Consider the following 19,068-nt stretch of genomic DNA (forward strand, 5'->3'; position numbering starts at 1 on the left):
ATTTGAGGTAAAGAGATGGAGGATAGGGATCTCAGCCTGTTCACCTGTTCGTACTCCAAGCAGATGGCACCTCGCCACCTCCACCTTCCCACATGAGCTCGTAGCAGAACTCCATAATGGCATGTTTTTTGTCATTCTGTTTCAATATGTTCCCATGCATCATACTTTTTAAGTAGCCAAAACTGCCAAAGTCATGTGGCATCTATTCCACAGCACAGAATCCTCCATGAGAAGAATGGCATAAATTTGTTTAACAAACGCATCAAAGAAAAAGAAGTCAGTTTCCAAATGATATCGATATTTGTTTAAAGCACTGCACGTCCCAATAATACGAGAAGAGAAGGATCAAATTCCAGGGATCAGTACAAAACAATTAACTTCTAAAGGTGGAACAGAGTACAAGATTTGCATATGAGAAGGGAAAGTAAAATAAAGATAGCACTATCAAGTTCCTTTCTTTAAGCACTTAATAATATATATGGAACCTTAAAGAAACTTTGTGAATTACTAATTCATGGTGACTGGAGAAGGGAATCATGTCGCCTATTACCCTTGCTTGACTCAGAAACTTCATCGATATCTCTTCTAACATTCACAACCCGAAGATCTTTGTTGTTGTCGACCCACCACATCAATGGTGTCAGGGAGGTAACTTCATCATCAACAGAAAAAATTGATAGTTAGCATCCCCCATGATATTAGCATGTAGTCATTGAATGAAGAAATATTAAAAGTAAACTAAGGACTAGAATCAGGCAGGGGGTTTGACAAATTCAAATAACTTAGTATTTGGAATAAAAATAATGACTGCTTTTATCTTAGGAAACTTCTTTCTAAATTCTACCAAACATGGTGATTTTAGAATGATGCATTAGAAATCCAAACAAAATTCTACTGGAAATGAAAGTAAGACAATTGTAACATTTGAAACATGCAATGGGGTAGAACTACGAGAAGCGCCGTACATAACCATCAATCAGGAAATATGATACTGCTTGTTCAAAAAAAAAAAAAAGCACGCAAAATATTTTAGGTCCAACAGTTATTCAATTACTGGAGGTGTTTCAGGGGAGAAGAGGCGCTTACAAGCAGATCCATTAAACACAACTATGCAATGTGGTTCAACTTTGTTATTTGATCACAATGAGCCATCAATTAAAAAAATTGGCACTTCAACTCTCATGTAATCCCAGATGCAAAAATTTTAACATAGACAATGTGGGGGAGTAAATTGAATCTGCCCCGAAGACCTTAACCCAAAGAGAATGTTCCAAGAAGCCCCATCTGCGGAACGGATCTAGCCCATGTGTCAATATGAGATGACTGAGCCCCCATCAAGAAGAGACCATCTGGGCCCAGTACCGAGGTAATCCGAGAAATCCGTATTCCCGAGGAAACAAAACTCAATCGAGAAGTGGTCATGTGCTTAGCCGAGGACACCCTTTCGCCTACCTTCCCCAAGAAACGTGTAGAAGAAAACACAAAGCACGATGTAACAGTTATCTCTGCATTGATGAGTTCTCCCTACTTAATGTCAGCCACATTAAATGTTGAATGACTGGCCTAACTAGTAAAAACACTCCCAAAAATCTATCTTCATGATCAAGAAATGGCAGGAGAAGGTATTGGTTAGACAAGTATCCCCTAAATCAAGCTAAGAGCAGGATAGCTGGAGGAAGAGGAAGAATGGCTATAAAAGGAAGAGGAGGACACCAGAGAGGAGATCCAAAAAAATCTAAGGAAGAACAAGAGAGACAAAGTGAGAAGAGTCCTAACTTGTATTTTTCCTCTAGAACTTCTGTACACACCTCAGGAAACCAATTTTTTCATCAACATAAGAGTCCTTTACAACTATTTCATCTCCAATCATTTGTCTAATCTTCCCATTGTAGGATTTCACCCCTCCTAGTAAGAAATTAATTGTGTAGATCTTAAATCCTTAGCAAGTTTAGTTTGTTACATGTTTTTGACCCCCACAGACAAAATTTGAATGCATTTTTAAGGAATACTTACATTTCTTCTTCAGGTTCATTCTTAAGAGCATTTTTGGCTATACACTGGAAGGCAGCTTCTACATTGAAACCTTCTTTTGCAGAAGTTTCAAAGTAAGGAATATTTCCCTTGGAAGCACACCATGCCTTTGCCTTCTTCTCAGATACCTGAAAGTTAGAATGAGAAGCCCATAATATAAAATCATAATTAGGGGAGAAATGGACGAAAAAAGAAGTTTGGGGGGGGGGGGGGGGGGGGTGGAACATAAACAGAATGCCAATATAATATACTAAACGTTATCAATTAGAGACATTCACAAAAGAGTGGCTTGCCTAAACATGCCCAATCATTGACCCATTGTACAAATAACTAATCAACAATTTCTAGTTTCACATACAAGAATAGGCACATATCAAACCTTACTTAAAAAGCTTATATCATGACACCTCATTGCCCTCTGATGGTAGAGATAGTATATACATTTTATTCCTAATTAATTGGCTTTGGATAACAAATTCCATCTCAAAATAAAGGAGAAAACCGAGTAAGAAGATAGGAAAATCATCTTACCACCCGACTATTGCCACTGTCAACATCTATCTTGTTCCCCAATACAACAAATGGGAAGTTTTCTGGATCAGAAGGGCTGGCCTGAAAATCAAACCCAATTAGGAAAGAATTCCGTCACTGATACAATGGTACTTTGCAATTTTCAAATGCTGATAGGTCAATGATTACCTGAATCAGAAACTCCTCCCTCCAGTTGTTGAGGTTATCAAATGATTTCATGACATTTACGTCATAGACTAGAACACAACAGTCTGCTCCACGGTAGAATGCCACACCAAGACTTTGAAACCTTTCCTGCCCAGCTGTATCCCATATCTGAAAGTATATAGGTTCACAGAGTCAGTCTAAAATGAGAAAGGGAATGTAGTTTGGGTAGAGGGTGGTTCTAGACGTTTTCTTTCCCAGGATTTAAAAAAAAATCTCTAAATATTCAAGCCCCCAAACTTTGCAGAAGTAGTCCAACCTTCACTATAATATTTTCATATTGAAGCCAACAACACACAGGAAACCAAAAATGCTTTCACCAAGAACTATCTGTAAATCTGTTAAAATTGCATCAACACCATTCTAAGCTTGCAAAGTACAGTAGTATTAGCAGTTGGTACAAAGGCTGGACCACTAAAGTTCCCAGTTGTTTCAAATATTTATCATATACAATAAAAACACGGAAGAATCATTCTATCTGATTGACTAAGCCACAGAACACATCCTTCACTGTTTGCTCCCATTGATATCCACAAAATGATTCTATTTCTGTAGAAACTGACAAAGCACCAACTAAAAAAAGTGGGGCTTACTTACACATAAGATTTGAGAATTGAGATCATAGCTAACCTGCAATGTAAATTGTCTATCCTCAAACTGCACTTCTTTTGTCAAGAAATCAGCTCCAATGGTTGCTTTGTACTGATTACTGAACTTACGATTCACATATCTAAATAACGAGTATAAGGCTAATCACAACATAAATTGCAATAACATGTAAATGTATTGTACGTGTGTGCATTTGAGCGCATACAAGCAAAACATATGTTGCAAGTTACAGGATACTGATTCATCAGTGATGTCTTCCCAACCCTGCCAAAGTTTACAAACAACAAGAGGACATTTCATGAAATGGGCACCAACAAAATCACTCAAATACAATTGAAAAGACATAAAAAGCTCCTTGTAATGGAGCAAAAACAGCTCCCATATGCCATATGTTTGGTTGCTCAGAAAAAAATTAAAGTGATGAAAAGTTTATTATATTGAAATTCATGTTTTATCATTTTCTTCATATATATATATATATATATATCTAACTGGTCAAGAAAGTTTTTCTAATGGTATGCCTCTTGGAATTTCTGGTACTTTCAACTTCGTGATTGTATTCCAGGTTGAGCACAACATCCTTATGCACCCATTTCACATGTAGCTGGTATATTTGAGCTGGAAAATTCTCATAGAGCAAAGAATAAGAATAGTAGTAAAAAATAAAAAAGTCACAAGCATTTCTTTCATGTACTTCATAATTTTCTGCTCAACCAAACACTGACTTAACCTCTGTTACCAATACCATTATTATTAGTATGAAAATAATGCCAGCTAAGAAATGAGAATATAATTTCCAGATTTTATTCCCATTAAAAACTGTAGAAAATTATATATTTTAGCCTCACATATTAGAACCCCCAAAAAAAATTCCAAATATTAGTTTTCAAAATTCAATTCCTTTTGTTTTTCTTGTCAACCAAACAGAGGACACAAAGAAAAATGATGTTTTACCACCCAAAAAAAAAAAAAAAAAACACTCACCCGCTGTCTCCGAGGATTATGACCTTGAGAAGCATACGCCTCCGAGAAGCCATTAATTTGAAATTGAAACTTAGAAAATAGAAAGGCCACTAATATTGTCTTTGAAAATTAGAATTTTGGAAAGTCTTTCTCTGTGAGAACAGAGAAAATTTTGTTACTTTCAGGTTTTTGTTTTTTTGTTTTTAATTGCCGAATGCCGACTATGCGACGTGAAGATTTTTGCTGGGAAATTAATAATTAATTGTAATCAGATAATTATTTGGGAATTTAGCAACTACCAGTCTCCATTGTCTTAAAGTCTAAGACCTCAGGTCAGAGCCACAAAAGAAGGGTACTTTGGATTGCTTTGTGTGTCTGTGTCTGTGTCTAACTGTCTATGATAATATTATGGTCAATGACAAACAAAAATAGCATTCTCAGTCTCTGACGGCAAATGTTTTTTAGGCCTTGAATTCTAACACCAAGTTCAAGGCCCCAGGGCCTTATCGGTCCAGTAACCCACCGGGCTAATGGGTGTCCTGGCCTGTACTATTAAGGCCTGTGGATAACCTACTAGATCAATGTGGCAAGTCATGGGCTGATTTTTCTGCCCATGGGCCAGCTCGGTAACTCGGAATTTATAACAAAATAATTGAGTAGAGAGGGAGGTTGAACTTAAGACTTGAAAGGAGAGAATGATAATTTAATAGGGGTAAAATGCTTAGACACACTCTAAATTGTAGGGTAGTTGCTCTTACACCTTGTAAACTTTTATTTTAGCTAATTTAGTACATAAACTTTAATATTGTAACAAATAGAAAATCTTAACTTTTATTTTAGCCAATTTAGTATATAAATTTTGATATTGTAACAAATAGACCCCTAAACTTTTATGTTGTTTCAATAAGACACCTTCATTTTCATTTTTTAAATTATTTGGTGCAAAAAGTGGTTAAATTGATGGGGAAACTTTTTTTAAGGGTAACTTATTATTACATTATCAAAGTTTATGTATTAAATTGACAAGAAAAAGAAAAAGGGGTCTATTTGCAATAGTACCAAAATTTATATACTAATTGGTTAAAATAAAAGTTAATGAAGTCTATTTGCTATAATACCAAAGTTTATATACTAAATTGGCTAAAATAAGAGTTTAAGGGTGTAAGTGCAATTACTCTAAACATTTATTATATTTTATTGTTAAAAAAAAAAAAAAAAACTTTTTGAATTCTTGTCTTTCCTTAAAAAAAAAAAAGATTCTTTCCATTAAAATAAAAATAAATAAATAAGTAAAAGGGAGGCCCACTAAAAAAGCCTATGGGTAGCTCATTTGTACCAACCTCTAAAGACAAAATAGGCATTATCCATGAGCTAAGGTTTCTCCTTCCAATCTAGACCAATTTAGCTTGTTGACTAGTCAATGGTTTGCTGAGTCTAGCCTACTAAGCCTATAGGCCAAGTAAAAATGGGGCAAGCTAGCTTGGCCTAACCCATTGCCAACCTATTTAGGAATCCATATATTCCATATTCGAGTTAGGATTTTCTTATCCATAGCATAAAGTAACACATCTCCAAAATATGTCCAATATATATAATAAATATAATTGTAGGGGTATTGGGCCTAGGAACTCATTATCTATGTATATTGGGCCTAAGGCTCGAGCTAAGGACTAGAGGTCGTCCGAGGAGGAGTAAATATTATCAAGGGAGTTCGTGTTAGTAGATGAAGAAGTTAGTTTTGGTCATACTGGCACAAGAGGGTAGGCCGAGGACAAATGTCTCCTCGGCTAACCGAAGCCGAGGTCCAAATAGGTGGTCTGCCATCCAGGAGAACGTTCTAGGGAGTTTTATTGGTATGGATAAGCATTGCAGAAACATAGGACAAGGGAGAATCCTAAAATGTCTAAGGAGAAAGCTGCTACCACCGCATTAAATGCTCTGCAGCTAACTCTCTGACCATATTAATGTGAAGGTGATACTTGAACAGTAGCTTTCAACTTTACAGCTACTACATAAAGACTTTAGAAATGTGCTGATGAGATAAGTATCAAAACCAACCATCTGGCCTGCATGTGGAGGGTAGAGATGAAAATGGAAAAGAGTATAAAAGAAGGAATGAATGAGAGAAGGGGATCGAAAAATCTAGAGAGAAACACTGCAGCAATCAGAAAACAAATTTGTAATCAAACTTAAGAGAAATATACAAGAACTGGTCTCCTCGGACTGTGCTGAGGACAATTTTCTTTAGTTGAAATCAATTTGTCTTCTTGTTCTTGTCATTTGAGCCCATTTTATTTGTTATCAAACTTATTTTAACCCAGTTTTCCAACCCCCTTTCTACAATTTCATTGTTTTGGACTTGTTGGCTCCGAGTCCATCCACCATTTGGGCTAGGGACTCAAATCTGGTATTTACAATAATTATGGGTTTGAATCTAAATTTATTAATAGATTAATACTATGTTAAATTATCAATTATCTTAAATGTTTAAGTTATTAAAAAATAGTAAATTTAATCATTTAAAAAAAATCACAACAAAATATATTTCTTAAAAAGTTTTTTTTTTAATCGACACATCAATTCATAAATTTATATTATGCTAAATTATCAATTGTCTCAAATGTTTAAGTTATTAAAAAATAGTAAATTTAATTATTTAAAAAAATCACAATAAAATATATTTCTTAAAAAGTGTTTTTTTTAATTGACACATCAATTCATAAATTTATATTATGTTAAATTATCAATTGCCTCAAATGTTTAAGTTATTAAAAAATAGTAAATTTAATTATTTTTAAAAAATCACAATAAAATATATTTCTTAAGAAGTGTGTTTTTTTTTTTTTTAATTGACACATCAATTCATAAATTTATATTTATATTGCCTCTAGCATCACCCTTTGAATGTTATAACCAAATTTTGAGGGAACGGACGATCACAAGTTAATTGATTAATTCAACCTTTTATTTTAAGACTTGGAACAAAAGAAGTCACAAAACACAAAATTAAATTAACTAATAATTTGAATAACTAAAAGTGCATAGTCATGTCTAAGGAAGCCTCATATGGCTCATCTCATATCTAAGCAAGAGGTAGCACATCATTCATTTCAGGGCTTTTCACTTTTGCAGGCCATTTTCTGAGCTAGCTTTGACAACAAGCACCCAAGATGCAACTTACAAGTTACAACTTACAAGCAGAAACAAAGCAATTACAATTTACAACCAACATCTATTATATTAAAATATGACAGCCTTTGATTTTTGCTTCTCAAAAAAAAAATAAATAAATAAAAATGACAGCTTAGCCTTCAACTAAAAACTGACAGCTTATCCGCTATAACATAAGCAACCAAGCAGCAAATAAAGCCTTTCAAAATCTAACCTTTTAAAGCCAATAATTACAGCTTTCAAGAATCTGCTACTCAGTTTTCACTCTTCCATTATGAATTATCTCATTTCCATTCTACAAATTAAAAAAAAAATTATCATTTTATCTTGGCTTATAGGTGGTGGAGTACAATTGGAAAATTTATTATTGTGCTCCTTTTGGTCCAATTAGACCTTTCCGGTGTGCTGCCCATGGTGATTTTTTTTTGTTATTCTCATAATTTAATTTCCTGGCTTATCATCGGAATTTTTTTATTCTTAAGTGGATAATTTAAAGAACAGAAAGATGTTTTCTGGTCCAGCGTTGCGTAGCTATTGTCTGTCCAAGGCCCAGGTAAGGTTCCAGTGAAGTACGAAATCATATTAGTAAATTTATAATCATATATAGTATACAGCACATGGATCCTGCACTTTTGTTGAAATTACAGAAGTAAATAAGTAGAGCTTCCAAAAAAAAAAAGTAAATTAGTAAACAAAAGCAGAGCCTTCCTTAAACAAAACAAAAAATAACATCAAAAGAAATAATTTCTCTAAGGCATTTCCAATAAAGAGCAAGTGATGTTAGATAGAGAAGCTATAAATTTTGATACATAAGCTATACAAATTGATGTATCAACTTCTAAACACAAAAGATTCTCAAAATATATATATATATATATATATATTCTAAACATAAAACAAAAACGTGATTAAGAAATTTCTATATAAAAAAAAAAAGTAAATAAGAAATTTATTTACTATAATGTTGATGTGTAATCAATTACATTCACTATAGTTCCCATAAAAATAAATAAAATAAAAAATAAAAATAAAAACGTTCATTATAGTAGTTTTACATTTTCCTAAATAATAATGCTAAACATTTTTTTTTACAGCTTGTTAAGTTGGTAGGACACTAGTTTGTGATTGAAGTAATATCAATTTCATATGAATTCACCACTAATAATACTTTTATTATACGTCAATCACAATAAATTAGCTCAAGAATTTTGGGAAAAAAATAGGAAATATTTTATTTCTGATGGTTGAATAAGAGATTTGGGGTTCAATCTTTGCCTATACCAAAACCAATTGATGTCTTAGTCTGATGATAAAGAGTTATCATTAAGAGCGAATATCAATCTCTAAAAACAAAATTTACTATGCAATGAAATAAATCTATTTGCTAGGCACCCTGTTCAACAACGCATTTAAATTATGTTGTCAGTGTTGAGGAAGCAAGGAGTTGGACAACATTATTCAGGGTTGGATTTAATCAAAGAAAAACCTTTGTACCACCCAAGCAAGGACAGGTTTAAGTATTGGCATTGAGGGGCAATCCCCCTCCCCCCACCCCCCTCTCCCCCAATTTTTTTTTTTATAAAAAAATACTAGGTACTAATTTTAACAATATGGTTCAATAAAATCAAAATTTCCCCCTTAACAATATCCATAATCATTTTAAAGACCATAAAAAAATTATAGATCTAGAATTTGAAACAAAATTAACGAAACCTCAAAAAAATTAGTACAAGAACAAAAAGTACTAATAGCAAAGTTGAAAAAAAAAATTAAACCTAATTAACCAATTTTACCCAAAACAAATAACTCAATCCTTTAAAAAAAAATTTAAACAAAATAATTTTGCCCTTACCCAGTGGCAAATGCACACATCAAAGACACAAAAAATAAAATAAATCTTATGCGGCTAAGTAGCCTAACCGAGAGAAGAGAGAGTAAAAACTATAGAGCAAGCATTTTCAGCTATGAATATCATCAAAACTAACCTTCGCAACAAAATGGAAGATGAGTTTTTTTTTTTTTTAGATTCTATGATGTTATTCATTGTGTAAGGACTGAAATTGGATTGGTCCCAAAACAGGATTAGGCTCAAACCCAAGCGGCCCAAACAATAAATTTGTAAAGCGTGGATGGAAGAACTAGATTTATTTCAGAAGAAAGACGATTGAATTTGATAGTTTAAGACTGTTGGACACAAGTAAGATTAGAAAATCTGTCCTCGGAATAGCTCAAGGAGTTTGTATTATATTGTCTTGTTGAAAAATAAAGTTATACAAGAGTCATAGTCATGTTCTTAGATAATCCTTTTATTTTTTCTAATCCCTCCCCCTTTAGTACATCTTTCCATGTTATATATTCTAGTCTTGGTGTTGCCCCTACCACACACATTTAGGTTAGATTCGGGGAACTCTTTCCTATCCCATCCAGCACTTCCCAGAACCATCAACTAGTAGTTGTAAGGCTGCTTGATCACTGTTCAGGCGTCACTTCCACATTAATGCGACCAGAGAGTTGGTTGAGAGCCATTTAATGCGGAGGTAGCAACTTTTTGAAGATATTTGTTGCCCTTCTCCTTTCTTATCCCTTGTCCGACATCTAACTCTTAGTGATGATGTAACTCTGAAGTAAGTCCATGATGATATGAGAATCGTACTGACCTCGGACATATGTTGTCGAAATGGCTTTTATCCTCGAACACCTGTTGGACTTATCTCACATTATCTCTACTCCTTTCTTCACTCCGTTCTCCTTATAATCTTATCTGACCTCCTTGGATGGTCTAATGTTCTCGAATCGTGCCATAGGCTCAGTTAGTACTGCCTTAACAGTACTTCTTGATTAACTGGCCCCCATTGAAATGGGACATTACTGCAACAATAAGTATGGATTCAATTATAGATGATTTCGAAGATTTAAAAAAATTAATCAAATTTCCTTTCCAAAAATGATTGCATTGTAATGTACTATAAAACAATGATTTTGTGTCTTGTCTTTGTTGACAGTTTGTTAACACTAAACGAATGCTTATTTGGAGTTTTATAATGATTTTTTTTTATATTTCCACCCCTAACTCCAAGTTCTAGCTCCATCCCTGCACCCAAGAAATGGCCAAAGACACCACACTCATTAGTCTGGATGGTACCTCTACATGCAATTAGTGCATGACTATATTGGGGGTGGGGGTGGGGGTGGGGGTAGGGATGCAGTTCCAACCCCGAGGGATCGGAAAAAAAAAAAAAAAAAAGGAATGGTCAAAAACTTTGAAATCTCTAGTTACATAGAAAATAAACTTATATCAGTGTTAAAGAATTGAACATTTCTTTGTCACCAAAAAATATAAAAGGAAAAAAAATTAGAGGTAAAAGATTAGACTTTCATCAAATTCAAAAGTCAAACCCAAGAAACAGAACATGGAAATGTTTTCAGATGTGCCCAATCACCAATAGGAAGGGTAGAATTCCTTTTTTTTTTTTTTTTTTCCTTCTCTTAAATATAATTATCAATAAATCTTATGAAACCATTTTCACAGTTTATTGATATGATTTGACTTGATTCATATACAATAAAAATTGTTTTAATGGTTAATTGGGTAAAAATGGTGTTGCACTTGTCACCACTTAAAACTTAAAACCAAGTTTAAATAAATAAATAAATAAATTGTATCACTACCGACCCTTCTTCTAAAAGTAATGGTAGGGACAACAATTTTGACAACAGATGATTGAAGCATTTTGATTTACATAGACCTATAGTATAGGCTATAGCACGCACGTTTGTCCCAAGACTTACGCTACGTTTGGAAAGAGTGAAAGAGGATAGAAAGGAAGGGTATAAGATGGAAAACACTTGGTTTTTGTTGTTTGGTTCATGTAAGCCCTCATTTAGTTAGAGGGAATGAAATGGAATGGAAAGGAATAAAGAAAATAATTTTAGAATATTTTTCCCTCCCCTTCCCTTGTTTACCTTGTTTAAGAGTTTTAATAGAGGGAATGAAAAGTTTATTTTCTTGTTTAAAAGTTTAAGTGGGAGGAAATGAAATGAATAGAAGGAAACACTCATTCCTCTCTATTTTCTTAAAATCTCAAATGTTCATTCCCTCGAAATTGGGAGGAATTGGAGAGAATGAAATTAGATTTAATAAATTTTTTTACTAAAACTCTCAAAATACCCTTATATATTCAGCCATTTATTTTAAAATAAGGGCCTAATAGTAATATTGTCATAAAATGATTCTATTTATTTTCGTCTATGTTACTTCCAAACAAGGTTATTTACATTCCATTCATTTGCATTTCTTTATTTTAAAACATTCAAATAAGGTTATTTAATTCTATTTTATTCATTTCTCTTACTTAAATACATTCTATTATATTCAATTTTCATTTATTATCATTCCATTCAATTTCATTCTCCTATGAACTCCCAAACAAAGCCTAAGAGAAAAGAAAAGGTGGCCAACAATTTTCTAGCTCTAGTGTTTTCAAATCTCTCACCCCATATTGTAACCATCAAATTATATTTAAAAAATATAATAATAATAATAAGTGTATGGGTAAAGGAATAGAGAGAATCACAATAATGAAGAAGTGTAAATGTCATTTTTTTTTTTTTAAATAGTTGCAAATTACAGTTTTACTTACAAACTTTCATTAACCTCTCTATGACCATAGCATGAAAGTAAAAATCATAAATTTTACTCTCCATTTTCTGCCCTTTGAAAAAACCAAAAAAAAAAAAAAATTTAAAAGGAAGGATAAGTATATTTTTTATTTTACTTTCTTCTTCCCTTCCTATTTCCAAACATACATGATGCAACGGATTAAAGGTAAAAAGTGATACCAATTTGGCGTTATTAGCTCAAACTAATAAAATGCAGAGGCAATTAATTTGCCATGCCATGTGCATTCTTAGTCGCGTGTGGTGTGGGGTTAGCACTCATCTATTAAGATTAGAGATGCCCGTGATGGCTGGCGTGGTCCACAAAAGTGTAACGACTATATATTTTCGTCTTCTCAAGGCACTGAGAGAGAGCCCCATGTGCGTGAGACGCCAACTATATATAAGTAAACTAAAGTTACGACTTATTTTATATGTGAGCTGGCCGCCAATGTCTTCTTTCTTTCTTCAACATCTCATCATTCATGCTTTCGGCACCTTTCAACCATTTGACGCAAAACCTTGTTTGACTTTTTGTAACAAATACAGATTCCAAATTTTTATTTGCTTTCTCGGGTTATTCACTTATTCTATTCTGCATGTGACCTTAATTATCAAACAAAGGGATATGTACTGTACATGTTGATGTTCTCTTCTGACTTGCCTCTCCATTTGGGTGCAGGCGTGGCGTGCGCTCCTTTTTGTGGGTGCCACTGCCGTCTCTCTCTTTTTTTTTTGGTAAAAGAAAAGATGCCTTTCATAATCATAATCATAATCATAATCATAATCATATGTGATATTACTTTTGAATTTTTGTTGTACAGAATTCATACTCATGAATTTTGGGTCCAAGAGATTCTTACGACAGATTTTGCATTACCCCAATATGTTTAGCCTGCCAATGATATATAAACTTTACACTATTGTTGGTAAGCATGCTAGACGATGTGACCAGCCAGAGTGGAGGACCAAACCTTCTAAGTACCCGTTTGGGTTTGGATTCTACGTCCAGCACCCACATTTAGCGTAAACAGTGCATTAAGACAAGTGAAAAATGTTTAGAAGAGTGAACAGTAATTCTAAAATTATTATTTTTATTGTTTTCAACAATAATTTTCAGTTTTTAGCAAAATAAGGAGTATTCAAACACACCTTAGGTCCTACAAAGGACAACTGGATGAAAATAATTCAAGAAACAGCTTACAACACTTTTTCTTCTCTCTAATAAATCTTTCAACAACACCCCACCTAATTGTTAATCTTCAATACAAGCAAAACTGACACAACAACAAAAGGTAAAACGAAAGTCTAAACGAATTTTGGACAACTCGCTGAAGCAACAAATAAAAGAATTGGAACAAGTTTCTCTGTTATTTTGTTGTATAAGCACTATTGATAAATACAATGTAGAAAACCGATAATTTCAAAAGAAAAAGAAATTAATGTTAACTCATGCAAAACATGACATTTCTGCAATCAATTTGACACCAAAAGTAAAAATAAGGGGGCGGGTTTTTACAGGAAAAAAAGATATGGCATCAGTTCTTAAGAGCCCCCACTAAAACCTAGACTGCTTTTCTTCATTTTTCCCATCTCCATTTCTCGAGTGTTGTGGCCTTCACTGCTTGACCCAGAAGGGTACAAACCATACTCACTGGTTCGTCCACTATACTCACTACTGGCACCATACTCCTGGCTTCCCAATGCCATCTTCCTGAATTTTTTCATGTCCTCATTGTATTGGCTTGTGTCATAGTCTGAGCTTCCATAAGAACTGTATTGAGTGCTGTGCCCAGGTCTGATTCCTTCATTAAGATCAGTTAGAGACGCCTCTCCCTCCAAAGCACGAACAATCTGTGCAGTTTCAAGAAATAGTTACTAGTTAGAAGCCTTTCAATAAATAGCACACACAAATATGAGCTTAAGCATCTTGCTGATGAGATAATAAACAAGCAGGGCCTTTGATACTAGCAACAGAATCTGAGTGCAACTACATTCACCAACATGATTTGAAACTTTTCTCAACGAGCATTCCACCCTTTCATGGTAACAGAGTGGATGTTAACAGGCTCCTAATTTCCAACTTAATTTGCAAGCCACACATGCAAGATATTAAATGCTTATAAACAACAGACCCAGCTTTGTACTATGCCTATCCCAATTATAAAGGCTATCTTCTGGCTTCAACAGATTTAATTGCTGCATTTTTAGTTAACTCAATCAATAGACTTGGTCCAGAATTCAAATAACTAGGCAGTTGAAATAAATTTTTTTTTTTTTTTTTTTAAATCCTACCTGGCTCATTCGTGGTCGACGCCGTCCTGAATGACGCACAGAAGCTGCAGCACAAGCAACCATGCGAGCCATCTCATTGGGGTCATAATCATTTTTCAGTTTGGGATCAGCCAGATCATCAAAGTTTCTATCTTCCAAGGTTCGTGAGAGCAAAGGCCTCGCCTGTAATGCCAAAAGGATTTAGTTATCTATATGACATCCCACATTTAGGCCTTTGCATGCATGTGTGTGTATGTGCACACATGCATTATGTCTGTAATGGAACAATATATAACTCACCCAGTCTACCAAACTATCCTCCATGAAAGTATTGGTTGTGTCAACAGGTCGGCGTCCAGTGATCAACTCCAAAAGCATGACACCAAAGGAGAAAACATCTGATTTGTCTGTGAGTTTCCCACTTGAAGCGTACTCTGGAGCCAGATACCTGAGAGAAAGGAGCATGTGAGAACTTGAAGAATATAACCTGACTTGGGCACATAAAGAATGTCACTCCAAACTAGTAAAACCTAATTAAAAAACCAAACAAAGATGATATATATGGTCATGAGCATACTGTTGAACTATCTTGACAATAAAGCATCAAGAACAGTTGACATGAACATAGATAGCTATTCACCAATGCAATAGGAACTCTCAGTTATTAACATAAACTGCATCCAAAAGCATATATACTAGAGCTGCGTGCAGTGTGGCTTATTAAATTAAAAGGATGTTATACAAACATTTTTTTGGAAAAACAGGAACTAGGAGTATTCAAATCATACTCTAGGTCATCAAAAAATAATATATAAACTGTTGAAACCATAAATGCAACTAGAATATGAAAGGAATTGGTCTTACCCAAAAGTTCCCATCACCCGGGTGGAGACATGAGTATTGGCATCAGAAGCAATTTTTGCAAGTCCAAAATCTGCAACCTGAGCAACAGATGTTGAATCATCTCAGTTATAATCATAAAAACTAAGCAATCATATCTTGAGGGCAAAAATGGTGCAAGCAGTCAAATTTTCAATATAGAGTGAAAGCTAATTATACCTTTGCCTCAAACTTGAAATCTAAAAGAATATTAGATGCTTTGATATCACGATGAATGATCTTGGGATGACCTAAATAATACAACATAAATTGAACTTCAAACACAATGTCTTAACCTAAATAAATCAGTTAATGCTCAAATTTTGAGGAGAGAGAGTACATACAATCCTCATGAAGATATGCCAGTCCTTTAGAAGCTCCTAAAGCAATTTTAAGTCTGGTCGGCCAACCCATAGTTGGTCGCCCCTTCCCTGAAATAAAGATTCTCAGTCAGGACTTAAGCTCAACAAAAACAACAAACACCTTAAAAGTTTCTAATATATGAAACATAGAATAACTATTATCTTAGTGCATTTAGTGCCCCGGTTCCATTGATACAATTACAGATTAATATAGTGTTCTAAAATATTAAACATTGCAACATAAAACCAACAAATAATTGCCAATGAAATTTTCTTAGTAGCAACCACAAGAAAGCAAAACCAGCAAAGAAAAAGGGCATTTAAATGTTTGAAATGGATAGCATCCCATTTGGTGCTTTGCGATATAACTTTTCATATTAATTAGAAAAGAAAATTCAAAACAATTTCTAGTGCTGAAGAAACAAATTTACCATGTAAGTGGAACTCCAAAGTATTGTTTGGAACAAACTCATAAACAAGCAGTCTCTGGGCCCCAGCAATACAGTACCCAACCAATGAAACAAGGTGCTTGTGATGTACTCTGCTAATTATCTCGACTTCTGCCTGAAACTCGCGCTCCCCCTGCCCACTTCCAGCTTTCAACTGCTTGATCGCTACTTCCTTCCCATTTGGAAGGACCCCTCTATGCACATACCCAAATCCACCTTGTCCAAGGAGGTTGGCATCTGAGAAGCCATCCGTTGCCATAGCTAATTCGTCATATGTAAAAGTGCTCTTTGAGAAACCTAAGACCACTCCTGGATGAGGTGGTGGTTGAGGATTTTCAGACCCTGAATAGTTGGAACCACCACTGCTGCTCAGGTATTGTGGCGGCGGTGGTGGTGGGGGCTTCGGTGAGGTAGGAGCATTTACCGGGGAGTATGGCGGTCGTGATGCAACTGCTGGAGGGGGAGAGGGTTTGGGCATCGCTCCAACAACATGATCGGAAGGTGGGGGAGCATTATACTGCCAATGCTGTTGTGGACCACCGTAAGGGCCACCTGCAAATTCCAACAAACACTAGAAATCAGCTAATTATATCTTTATTGGGTTTTTACTTTTTTTAGTCCAATGCTAATCAAAATTATGTTTATACTTTCATTTTGCAATTTCCATGAGTACCATAACTCAAGCAATGTCACTAACAAACAATAGTGGCAAAAAAGAATTGGTCATGAAAACTTGAAAAGCATTAACTAGAATTAAAAAAGAAAAGAAAAGACAGTAATGCAGAATCATTTTGCAATCCAATTGATTAAAAACCTTACACTCAGACGGGTAGGATAAAAAATTTAATTTAACTTGTAATATCATAATTCATAGTCCAAGACTGGTTCAACTAAACAACAAACAAAATTATGCTCTTACACGCTAATCATACAAAAATACCCATTAAAAAATTCAATTACATCATCGGCCTGCATTCAAAGTTTCAAACTCAAACAAACCACACATGCAAGCCGTTCCCATTCCTATAATCAAAATTCGAACCCGAACAAAATGTCAAATTTATACCCAATACCACATAGATCCTTGTAATTTTTAATCCCAAAAAAAAAAAAAAAAAAAAACCGAGGCCTGTGATCAGATCCACTCTTGATCACAGTCATCAAAACTAAATCTTTGTAACCAAACAAGGGAAATGGACAGATTTCAGTGAGACCCAGATGATGAAATGGAAGTAAATTTAAAAAAGGAGGTGAAAACCCCACACACCAAAAAAGGAAAAGAAGAAGAAGTAAAAACTAAATCTTTGTAAGAAAACTTGGGAATAGACATAAATCAGTGAAAACCCAGATGAGGAAATGGAAAGAAAAGTGAGAAAGAGGAGTTACCTTTGGGCCCAGGAGGCGGTGGAGGAGGATAGTAGTCTTCGTCGTCACGGCGTTTCCGCTTCTTTTTACAACAAATGCACAATAAACTCAACACCACTAGTATCACCACCCCACCTATCGCTAACCCCACCACTACCCCGGTAGATATCCCACTCGACGAAGTAGACGGCGTCGTATTGGAGGAAGAAGGTGGCGGCGGAGGGCTCCGAGTACTCGGGGGCGAGTTATTAGAACTCGACGGAGGAGGAGGAGGAGAGCTTTGAGTTGAAGGAGGGGTTGGAGATGATGAGGAGGGAGGTGTGGGAGTTGGAGTGGAGGGAGGGGCTGTCGATGGAGGGGGAGAGGTGGTGTTAGTGGATGATGGCGGTGGTGGCGATGATGATGGAGTGACTGGTGTTGGTGGCGGAGGAGAGGCGGTGGTGTTCGTGGATGGAGGAGGAGCTGAGGGAGTGGCTGGTGGTGGAGCTGAGGGAGTGGCTGGTGGTGGTGAGGCGGTGTTGTTCGACGGAGGTGACGAGGGCGCCGGAGACGCTCCGGGAGTCGGACTCGACATTTCCTCTTTTAAGTTTTAACAAAACCAAACAAACAGAGAGAGATGTGTTAAAGAGTTTTTTCTGTCTTTGTTTTGTTTGTCTGCTTTTCTTTTCTTTTCTTTTTCTCTCTCAGACACAGAGAGAGAGAGAGAGAGAGAAGATACAGATAAAAGTTACAGAAAAAGGACTAGTTTTGTTTAGTTTTAATGGGAGCGGGTTTGTACTTTTGTTTTAAAGGTTTCGGGTGTTTGAAGGGATTTTCGCTGGTTGGAAAAAGACTGTATTTTTTTTTTCTTCACATGGGGATGGAATAAAGTAGGATTTGGGTTTGTCTACTTGTGTGTCTGTCTGTCTGTGTGGCTGTTTCAAAGGTTTGGAGTGAGGTGAGGACTGTTTAGACTGGGAATTTGGAGTTAATGGCGTTCAGCTGAAAACAAATCAAAACACAGCTACGACTAAAAGAAAAATAAAAAAGAGAGAAAATGTGGTGTCGTAGGGCCAACGCGATTGGTCCGCGCTTCTCTCCGCTCATTACTCCTTGTTTACTCGTTTGTCTTTCCTTTTTAATTTATTACTTCTTAAATTTACTTCGTTCTTCTCTTCTCTTTGCGTTGAATGGGGACCGTTTTATTTTTTATTGTTTTTTAGCTGTTCTATCCTTTTTTTTTTCTTTTTTTCTTTTTTTTTTCTTTTCTTTTCTTTTTTTCCTTTTCTTACAAAGTAGTAATAATATTATTATTAGAGTGTGAATTTGACAAGGATGAGAGTACTCCAACTCATGTTTTACGCCAACTAATAGATTGTCATATCAACTTTTTACTTAAAAGTCAATATATTTTTACCATACATAATAGGTATAACTATATTAAATTTTTTTTTTATTCAAAATAAAAATTCTATTCTAACCTAATCTAAGTATATATGTGATGGGTTCTCATTAGCTCAACTCGTAAAGTCTCTGATAATTGAATAAAAACCCTGTGAAACTTTATCCTGGAGATTTGAACCCAGCTCTTGCAC

The 19,068-nt window shown here is 35.0% G+C and overlaps 2 protein-coding genes across 3 annotated transcripts; both read right to left on the reverse strand.

Annotated features, from left to right (window-relative positions):
• Nucleotides 1–268: 268 nt before the first annotated feature.
• Nucleotides 269–4,571, reverse strand: LOC115976940 (ras-related protein Rab7-like). 2 transcript variants are annotated; one of them, XM_031098510.1, is made up of 7 exons: nucleotides 4,360–4,571; nucleotides 3,613–3,639; nucleotides 3,397–3,496; nucleotides 2,731–2,877; nucleotides 2,563–2,643; nucleotides 2,014–2,159; nucleotides 269–652 (listed from the first exon to the last, which is right to left on the reverse strand). In XM_031098510.1, exons 1-7 carry the CDS (start codon nucleotides 4,410–4,412, stop codon nucleotides 586–588), a joined length of 621 nt encoding a protein of 206 aa, XP_030954370.1. In that variant the 5' UTR covers nucleotides 4,413–4,571; the 3' UTR covers nucleotides 269–585. The 2 variants fall into 2 exon arrangements, with proteins under 2 accessions (XP_030954370.1, XP_030954371.1); XM_031098511.1 differs by lacking the exon at nucleotides 4,360–4,571 and adding an exon at nucleotides 3,897–3,985 and having other exon boundaries at nucleotides 278–652.
• Nucleotides 4,572–13,509: 8,938 nt separating this feature from the next.
• Nucleotides 13,510–18,486, reverse strand: LOC115976942 (proline-rich receptor-like protein kinase PERK1). The gene is made up of 8 exons (XM_031098514.1): nucleotides 17,516–18,486; nucleotides 16,112–16,681; nucleotides 15,663–15,749; nucleotides 15,499–15,569; nucleotides 15,304–15,380; nucleotides 14,740–14,887; nucleotides 14,461–14,622; nucleotides 13,510–14,019 (listed from the first exon to the last, which is right to left on the reverse strand). Exons 1-8 carry the CDS (start codon nucleotides 18,066–18,068, stop codon nucleotides 13,711–13,713), a joined length of 1,977 nt encoding a protein of 658 aa, XP_030954374.1. The 5' UTR covers nucleotides 18,069–18,486; the 3' UTR covers nucleotides 13,510–13,710.
• Between the last annotated feature and the right edge of the window lie 582 nt (nucleotides 18,487–19,068).

This window comes from Quercus lobata, chromosome 2, assembly GCF_001633185.2.
Source record: "Quercus lobata isolate SW786 chromosome 2, ValleyOak3.0 Primary Assembly, whole genome shotgun sequence".
Lineage (NCBI taxonomy): Eukaryota > Viridiplantae > Streptophyta > Magnoliopsida > Fagales > Fagaceae > Quercus > Quercus lobata.